This window comes from Solanum tuberosum, unplaced genomic scaffold, assembly GCF_000226075.1.
Source record: "Solanum tuberosum cultivar DM 1-3 516 R44 unplaced genomic scaffold, SolTub_3.0 scf00215, whole genome shotgun sequence".
NCBI lineage: Eukaryota > Viridiplantae > Streptophyta > Magnoliopsida > Solanales > Solanaceae > Solanum > Solanum tuberosum.
Window position 1 is genome coordinate 1,088,404 of NW_006239140.1, and position 10,164 is coordinate 1,098,567.

General features: G+C 34.4%; 1 protein-coding gene across 2 annotated transcripts; it reads right to left on the bottom strand.

The window, feature by feature from the left end:
• Positions 1 to 1,349: 1,349 nt before the first annotated feature.
• On the bottom strand, positions 1,350 to 5,316 carry LOC102582550 (mitogen-activated protein kinase kinase kinase YODA-like). 2 transcript variants are annotated; one of them, XR_001474540.1, is made up of 3 exons: positions 3,866 to 5,316; positions 2,629 to 2,826; positions 1,350 to 1,767 (listed from the first exon to the last, which is right to left on the bottom strand). XR_001474540.1 is itself a non-coding variant. In XM_006356194.2 (2 exons), exons 1-2 carry the CDS (start codon positions 5,115 to 5,117, stop codon positions 2,768 to 2,770), a joined length of 1,311 nt encoding a protein of 436 aa, XP_006356256.1. In that variant the 5' UTR covers positions 5,118 to 5,316; the 3' UTR covers positions 1,350 to 2,767. The 2 variants fall into 2 exon arrangements, 1 of the variants encoding a protein (XP_006356256.1); XM_006356194.2 differs by having other exon boundaries at positions 1,350 to 2,826.
• Between the last annotated feature and the right edge of the window lie 4,848 nt (positions 5,317 to 10,164).

A 10,164-nucleotide genomic window follows, 5' to 3' on the forward strand; every position in this document is an offset into this window, starting at 1 on the left:
ACCAAATATGGAAGACAATTATATTTTCCTTTTAGAAAAAGTTCAAGTATTTATGGTAATACTTTGACTTTTCTTTAAGGAAATAAATAAAAGTTCAAATAAGGAAAGACGCTGTTCTTTTAAAAAAGAATAACTATAGCAAGATAAGATCATGACGCTGCTTGTCGGTGCTTAATTCTAGTTGTTTCTAGGGATAGAAAAAGAATATTTTAGACTTTGCTTCTTCATAGACCTTGAATAAGAGTTCTTAACAGACACTTTTGAAGTTGGATGAGACATATAAAAGTGCAAAATCCATATATTATTGGAACCTAATTCTTTAATTGTGATATGAACACAATTCAAGGGGATATGATGCTTTTCTTTTTAGCCAATTTTCTGATAGTTGCACGCATGTAGAGCCTACCATTTATCTCTGATTTAATTTTGGCAATGCAACTTTGAAAAAATATTCTTACTTCGAGTAAAGGGAAAATGTGACTACTTCTAAGGTTACTAGATTGTTTTCAGCAAAGTTATCTAGTTTGATTAAGATAATTAAGTATTACAGAAGTGCCTGCAATTTGGCTTGAAAGAACCGCTAAAAGATTGTAATAGAGTGATAAGTACTTCTCCTTAATTATAGAGGTCTCGGCTTCTTGGGTTTGAACTCTGAGTATAAAATCACCTTTGTTAACTTTCATCATAGTCTGTGCTTTCCACAGACCCTAATAATTAGCTTTTAATTATGATCCCTGGCTCTGTTTCCTTTCTAGTAATACCTCCATTTCTCCTCACTTTAATCAGCACATTTGCTGTAGAAAATTAGAAACTAAAAACAAAAGAGTCCAATAATGAAGACACAAATAGAGTAATAATTTTTCAAACTTTTTGTCATAAAGTAAGAGAGTACATATGAAGAAGATCTTTAGTACTGTGTTAGTTCTAAATGTATACTCCATCTGTCCCAATTTATGTGACTTACTTTCTTTTTTTAGTCAGTCCAAAAAGAATGACACATTTCTATATTAAGTAACATTTTATCTTTAAAATGTCTATTTTACCCTTAATGAAAGGATTTATAGCCACACAAATTTTTATCATTCATTTTAGACCACAATTTTAAAAGTCTTCTTTTCTTTCTTAAACTTTGTGTCGAGTCAAACTACCTCACATAAAATGAGACGGAGGGGGTATATGTTTATGACAAATGAAATTGAAACTAGTAGCAAAGTTCCCTGAAAATCTATCCTAGCGAATTTGAGGCTCATATTCCCTGACTAGTCGATATTAATCAATGAATGCTAAGAAATGAAGAATGAATATGCCAACTCTGTTTCACCAGAAAATTCAATCTTGGTGGTGCATTATGAGGGTAAAACTTCCACATGATTAATCTCTGTTGAACCAAGACAAGTACATAAAGTAACAAGAATAAAAGCTGGCACGAAGTAATTAAGAGTATAAAAAAACAGATGGTAAGTACTTTGTGAGCCTTGAAAGTCCTGTCTAAAAGGCATAGAAGGAAGAAAGGAAAATGCATGCCTGGAAGTAGTTACATTCCGGAATATGAAGTAGATCGATGCAATACCTGCAGTTCCTTCTCACTATGAATATACATAATACCTTCTGGTACGTGGCGTCTCATCATCATCAGCACAATCAACATTGGAATCAGTCATTCAGAAGCCGTCATTCATCAGGCTTGCAATTCACTTCCGCCTCAGCAGCAATTTTGATTCAGCTGATTTTCCTCCATGATCCCTCGTCGTGATATCATTTAAGTTTCTGTAAAATGGATTATGAAGCATGAAGTAAGGAGATTATGACAATTTATTCCCTTTTCTTAAAGAAGAACAGGAGGGACAGGGACTCCTCTTGCTTTTCAACATCCAAACGAGACGAGCACTATCTAAGTAACAAATTAAGAACTACAGTTTAAAAATAACTACTTCATTAGGGGTTGCACAAGTAATTTTGTCTTGCGACACCAGGAAACTAACTGAATTGCAAATTTAGAGGCAAACAAGGAGAAGTGAGTTTAACAGAACTTGAAACGACAGGAAATATCAGGGGTCGATCTTGGCAAGATCTTGTAGTACTTCACAACTAAAAGGAGCACAAGGTATAAATAGTTTTCCTGCTCACTCACTTCATTTGAATTTCTCTGATTCTAATAGAATTTTTCAGGGATACCTTACAGAATGCTTCTGCACTTTCAACAAGATAAAACTATTATGATTAAATCACGAGCTTGACATGTGAGTGTCATCCAGAGAACAGTATACTTGTGCTACACATAACATTATCGGTAACAATGTTCATGAAAGATGAAAAGATTCACTGTTACTGCAACATCTGCAAAGATGACATGATATAAATGGAAAAATCTCAAGTCACTAAATTAGGCTTGCTTAATCATTGAACATGGATGGCTAACTTAAGTTTCCTACTTCTCTGTACCTATCCGTTCTTCCTTCCCTAAAGTGAATCTAAGCGTTTATAACTGACATCCAAAGGATAGGCAATGCATAAATCGTGATAAAAGAATGACCGGATAAGTGTCCTTAGTCCTAGAAAGAGGGGCTAGTAAAAGAACACGATACACATAATTTGTAATATAATTCATGAAATTTCAGATAAGCATACTGCAGTGTGCATTTGGCTTCCAATCAGAAAAATGTTGTCAAACGCTGGTTATGGAAATCTTCATAAACTTATTAGGTGGTTCATGAAGTTCAAGATAAACAGACAGACGACAGTGATATAGATTTATCAAGATTTTCTTCTAGAAACACGGTGCCTTGAGACAATGGTGATCAAAGTCCTGATTATCCAGCCAGCTTCCTACAATAAACATGAGAAGTAAGCGGTTAATATAACAGCTACAATAACCAAAGAGAAAAAAACGCTACAAGTTAGTAATCTAATGTTTAACCAAAAGAGAAAAAAACGCTACAAGTTAGTAATCTAATGTTTAACCAAAAGAGAAAAAAACGCTACAAGTTAGTAATCTAATGTTTAACCAAAAGAGAAAAAAACGCTACAAGTTAGTAATCTAATGTTTAACCAAAAGAGAAAAAAACGCTACAAGTTAGTAATCTAATGTTTAACCAAAAGAGAAAAAAACGCTACAAGTTAGTAATCTAATGTTTAACCAAAAGAGAAAAAAACGCTACAAGTTAGTAATCTAATGTTTAACCAAAAGAGAAAAAAACGCTACAAGTTAGTAATCTAATGTTTAACCAAAAGAGAAAAAAACGCTACAAGTTAGTAATCTAATGTTTAACCAAAAGAGAAAAAAACGCTACAAGTTAGTAATCTAATGTTTAACCAAAAGAGAAAAAAACGCTACAAGTTAGTAATCTAATGTTTAACCAAAAGAGAAAAAAACGCTACAAGTTAGTAATCTAATGTTTAACCAAAAGAGAAAAAAACGCTACAAGTTAGTAATCTAATGTTTAACCAAAAGAGAAAAAAACGCTACAAGTTAGTAATCTAATGTTTAACCAAAAGAGAAAAAAACGCTACAAGTTAGTAATCTAATGTTTAGATTCAAGCGCATACTCCAGACAATGTAAAGTGCTTGGTTTTCCGAATAATAATTGTCTGATAGAATGAAGCTGAGCTAACATGTACACATTCATTATGCAAATGAAATCCAGAAATGAAAGGGTAAGTCTAAGAAGAAACAAGGAGGAACAAACAAAAATTCAGTGGGTTTAGGACTTGGAAACAGAAAAGTTAAAAGGTTGAGCAAAATGGCGGCTAAAAGGATAAAGGAATTAAAAACTTATCATTAAATTTCAGACAATATAAGTTGCATAGAATCTACAGAGAGTGTAGCCAAATAAGGTATAAATAAATCATATCTCCCTCCTACCACCTAGTGCTAAGACACCAGCAGGAATTGTAAATTTTAATGGACATTTCGATGAATTATTTGATGGATTCCGTGAAGCTACTTGCGATGATGTATCAATCATACTATTAAAACCACTATCAATGCTAGAGCTTCTAATGCTCATCCTTTCTTCAGCAAACGAAGAGGCTATTTCATCCTCCGTAATCTCTGTATCATCTTCCGACCAGTAACCAACGGATTCCTCTTCAGAAATGCAGCTCCAATCTTCTTGAGAATAGGAAACTTCATCGTCCGTCTCAGTAACCAATTGCATAGAATCAACTTCATTTATATCTTCAACCTCCTCTCGTTCTTCCACTCCATCATCATCACTTAAACCCTCAACGAACGGATGAATTAACAGCATTTCAGCAGTCCATCTATATGTAGGCTTCCTCACAAAACAACCCTTAAGGAAATCTTTCGCTTCCTTAGACAAATCCCCTGGAATCTCAGGCAATTCATGTCCTTCCCCAATCTTCCTGAGTACATCCTCAGCATCCTTTCGATTCCACGGAGGTTTTCCCGTTAACATCTCAAGCACAATACAACCAAGAGCCCATATATCAGCAGGAGACTCTTGTACATTATCAGCTACAGCTTCTGGCGACAAGTACATCGGAGTACCTCTCCAATAAGGCTCTAATCTCCTCTTTTTACTCTGATTTTCTCTCTTCGCCAATCCCAAATCACCAATTTTTGCCCTAAATTCAACGCTTCCCTTACTAGAACTCGGCACAAGCAAGACGTTCTCAGGTTTCATATCGCAATGAACATAACCAATAGCATGAATATGATTCAACCCTCTAAGCATAGACCTCGTATACAACCTCACCTCAAATTCAGCCAACCCTCTGTTGTTGATCCTCTCAGCTAGGGTTCCACCAGAGCCATACTCGAGCAACAAATTGTACGCCATCACACCATTATTACCACTCGTAGTTTCATCCCCAAAGCATCGAATTACGTAAGGACAACCCTTGATATTGCTTAGAACTTCCCTTTCCTTCTGAATTGAACCTGAAACAGATACTTCAGCCGATTTCACAGCCATAACTGATGGCAAGTATCGATTTTTCGAGTTTGGGTTCTTCAAATTAGCAAGATAAACATACCCAAAACTTCCTTTCCCCAGCATTGCTCCTCTATACCATGAAACCCCATCACCAAATTCGTTTACATTCTTTAGCTCTTCAACTTCAATCTTTTTCTTACTTTCCATTCCTTGCTGCATCAAATTTCCTACTTCAATTACCAGAATTTTTGTTTGCTTTGCAACAAAACAAACAAGAAAATATGAAGGAAACTAAAATAACAAGAGAGATTAGATTAGGGCTTACTTAGAAGTTAGAACCAACAACATAAAAATAATAATTGGCAATCAAGTTACGTATTACACAACAAAAATGGGCAAGGAAAGAAGTTATACTATATGTTAGGGCTGAGTTTTTTTATTTTAGGTTAGTTTTTTATTTTATTATATAAGTGAAAGACTAAAGTTTGTGTTTCTTTGAAGAAAAAAACACGAAAGAAGCAAAAAAGAAAAGTTGCTAACTGGAATAACTGTCATGTGTACCTTTTTTAACGTATGATGAATGGAGTTTTGGTTACAAAACTCGAGTCTTTCACGTTACCGAATTAAGGCTGTTGACACCTAATTTTGACCCTCCCCGATAATAATCAATCATCGAGCTTCTTAAATTCCGAACGATTTGAAATAATTGACCTTATAAAATTCAAAATATTTTCAAGTTAGTTTTATGTGATTTTGTCACTTTTTGGAACTTTCAAATAGTATATGCATGCATACATACATATATATATATATATATATTATATTATTAATTAGCACATTTTATAAATATTTGAAAATCATATCAAAAAGATTTTATTTCTTTTTAGCTAAGTATTTTATTAATCTAGTTTAGTTTAAATCACAATTACGATTTTTGAATTGATTAGTTCGTATTTTAATTATGTTATAATTAAGTCAATTATCTTATTTCGTTAAGATTAAAAAGCTCATTAATTAATTTCTATTAATTCGTCTCGTTTAGTTTTAGTCGAATTACCAACTAAACTCATTCGGCTAAATATTTAATTCAATTTGGCTACAATTTCAACTTAAATTGGTCATGATTGTAATTCAATAGTTATTTCATAGTTTGCCAAGATAGCCACCCTAGCTTAAGTTCCAATGCTTTTAAGACCAAATTTTTGGGCTAAATTCAATTTCCCAGCCAGCCTTTGTTTTCTGCCTTCAGCAGCCCACCGAAATCAGCCCACAACATTCAAAAATGACCAAATCCAATTCAATTCCAGCAAATACAGCAGCCCATACCTGACCCGATCTGTCCACTTTTTTCCTTCACAAAGAAAACCCAGAAACAACGTCCAACTCCATCTTCTTCAACGTTCAAAATCCAGAAGCGACAAGAGAGCCAGCAGCCCAGAAAAACGTACAACAGCAGTCCAAACGCGTTGACACACGCAATAGCAGGACAGAGCATGCGTCTGCCCCATTTCCCTTTTCGGAATGGGGTGAAACCTGAAGAAAAAAAGGTGTTCGCCCAAAATCGTGAAAGATTTTCAAGTTTTGAATTTTGGAATGGGCCTCGTTTCTGCCCGTTTTTAATTCGTTTCCCTCTAAAATTCTACCCTAGTTTCATCCTATAAAGGCTTCCCTTGTTCACTGTTGGGGGGGCGTTGGATTCTTATTCTTTTAGCAATAGAGCAGAGGAGAACTTAAGCAAGAAATCGCTAAAAATATATACAAAATACGCCTAAGGAACCAGAGGGGGAATAATTTGGATTCTCTTGGTGTGTTATCCTAGCCTTGAATCTGTGTGGTGGAAACTCCGAAATCAAGCTCGTATTTGTCTCGGTTCACTGCCCGGAAGGAGGTAATTTCTTTCCTCATATTTGTTCTGTTTGCTCTAGCTAGTTTAAGCTCTCTATTCGAATGTTCCTAAGTTACAGTTAGTTTCTTATGTAGAATGGTTGATTTATTTAATTAAATGCTATGTTTTTGCTGAAATCTCGGCTACGGTTATTAAAGTATGGCTGAAACTCTCTAGTGTTTTTGCTCGTTTTGGTCGACTGTTAGCATTTTTCTTGTCTTCGTTACCTCAAATGTCGAATCTGCTTTGATTTCTTAGTTTATCTCCTTGTTATTTATCAAATTGTGTCGTCTATCACTGCTTGGGTCTTATCGCCATCATGCTCGAGTATTGCAAATTTGATTTGTGAGGTGCGATTATAACTTTAACGAAGTGTGGTAATTCGTCTTGAGACTTTGTTTTGGCGTTTTGTCTTGTTTTGGGACTACCGTCCAGTATTGTTATATCCCAAGGACGTTATTTTTCTCTTTGCTTACTCGTACTCATAATTGCTCCATATTTTGATGTTATGTATTCCTTTGTTAAACTTAATTAAATTTAGTTCTAATTAGTCCTCCTTAAGAATTCTGGAAACATGTAGCATAGGCTGACCAGTCTTTATCACTTGCCGCTTATAACCTCTCTGGTCATTATTTTTCATTAATGTGTTGTTCCATACTAGGGGTACTATAATTTATGTTTAGTAGGTGTTTTATGTTTGGGTGAATGTGTATATTGTGATCCCCTAAAAAGGAGTTATACGTTAGTTTACATTTTTGGCTTGAGTCTAAATTTATATTGTTGCAGTAGGTTGGTTTATCCCTTTTGTATTTATATTAGTTGTATTGTGTATTAATTCCTTTCTTCCATTTTACTTGCATGTGAAACTCCTTTTGAGTCCATGGGGACTCCATTTCATCCTTGCATTTCGGGGTTTTGCTTCTCTTTATCGAGTCCAAATAGCCGGTGAACAGGTTCAGGTAGTACAAGGGCTGGAAATTGAATTTTCAGATCCTAAAAAGCCCAAAAAGAGCAGTAGACATGATGTATACGAGTGTATACACGCGTATACATAGAAAGAACAGCGATATACAGGGCTGGAAAGCCGATATAGGTGCTGGAAATTTGAAGTGGGCTGTCCACGTTCGACCTACGGTCTGATATACACAAAAAATGGATCGAAATACGCCTATATACATCGATATACCTTTGCTGTATACACAGTGATTGGGGAGCGAAAATGGGCTGAAAGAGGCCCAAAACGCAGCAATAGGCCCAAATTTGAATATTTTCTTACCCTCTCTTACTTACTTTTATTGTATTGACTAACACCTTAATTATCTTATGGTTTAACTTAATTAAATTCCCAAAGATAGCTATTTCCTTTTAGGTATATATATATATCCAAATTGAAATATTTATACTTAGCTTTACTTTTATATTTCGTCTTATCATATGTTTTTTTTCCCTTTAGAAAATTCCCCTCTAGTCCATTTCCCTTTAGATAAATAAAATATTAAAAAACAATAATAGTAATAAATAAGTAGGTTAAAATAAATGAGTTTTTACTTAGTTAAAATTTCCAAAATAAGTTAAAATAAATGAATTATTCTATTTAGTTAAAAATTTCAAAGATTAGTAAAAAATAATTGAGTTCTTTTATTTTGTTAAAATTTCAAAATTAGTCAAAAATTATTTTGGTCAAATCGCCGGTCAACCGCGAGTTAGCGGGCATTCCGAGAGCCTAACACCTTCTCGGAATGTACATTTGAACTCGAACCCTTTTTTCAATTGATTTTATCTGTTTAAGTCTTTGAAAAATCTTGTATTTTTTCTTGATTTTTTTTACTAAAAATTAAGTGGCGACTCTGTTCTTTTGAAAATTCGATTTCTCTTAAATCGTAAGTTTAATCGGTTTTTCGAAAACTAAGTCATTTTCCTTTTACATATCTTTTTAAATATAAACAGAAATGGCGACTTCCGCTGGGGATTTAATTAAGTTCTAACCATAAGATTTGACTTATTTGACTAATTGTATTAATTGCTAAATTGTTTATCTGCTCTCAACGTGTTTAATTTATTATAATTGTCATTGCATTCATGGCATCTTCCTATTATATGTATAGTATATTAAGGACGGTTTCTGCATAATCGCATCCGGACTTTTTATACTCAACCCTTTTTCGAAAGGATCGACAATTTATTGGTACGTCATGCGTCCAATGGTTGTCGTGAATTTCAGCCTAAGTTGTCCACTTGGGTTCCCGGTCTTTCAAAGCCACTCTTAGTCAACTAGCGTAGAGCGAAACCAAATCCCAAATTTAGCGCATTTTGAACTAAGTCGACCCAACGCCCAAGGCGTGTTGGGCCCATTAGATGCCCACCTTGTGTCTATTTGACCCATTTTGGTCTATAAAAGACAATCATGCTTATTTGTTTAAATTTGAAGGATATATACGTTATTTGAAAAATCATTGTCCTCTAGGGTAAGAGGTAGATTATAGCTTATTCTAGCCGAAGGAATAGCTTCACAAGCTACTAGTCCATCCAAAGGAGTCGACACTCGAAGATGACAAGAAGTTCAAGAACGAAGGTCCTTCCATTGAAGCATAGTTTAAGATTGTACCCCTGCGCGGGACTGATTATTTTGTATCCCATTTTCCCTACTATGTATCCCCATTCATTTTATTTACAAAGCATGTATAAATTTAAGTTCTAGGGGCAATGAAATGTTTCAAATGACATATACATCCCTCAAATCATTAGGCCTACCCTTGGCACAAAAGGGTCACATATCTGTTTAAAATACGCAATAACTGTTTATGTGTTATAACTGTTTGCGTGATTATGTTGCTTTATTTGAAGATGTTCTAGCCTACTCTTTTGGAAACTTTCTAGACACCCCTAAGCACAAATATCAAATCACATTCAAAAGTACGTCCAAATACTCTTCGAGTCTTTAGTTTCCCCAACAAATTTCGAACTTCATTTTTCAAATGTTACTCTCTCATATCAAAAAAAAAAATAAAAAAAAATAAAAAAAATAAAAATTCGCCATCTAAAATCAAAAGAGATTCAAGTGGGTCGAACTACGTAGGACCTGAATTCTCCCTCGTGAGATACGTAGGCAGCCTTTCAAGGCTCAGTCCCCATTTTGAGAAATTTTATTTTTTCCAACTCTTGCAAGGAGACTACAGTTTCACATCAATCGAAAATAAAAAAATATAACAATAAAAGATACGTTCGACTTTGTCTCGACTCAAGTTGACGTTTCTAATTTACTAAGCTCAAAATCAAATAGACAAATTCCTGTCTATTTAGTCATTTCTCTAAATACGTGGGCTAGTTTAGCTTCAAGTGGAGCAACTTTTATGTGCTTGTGGTCATATGTGTGATATTTTG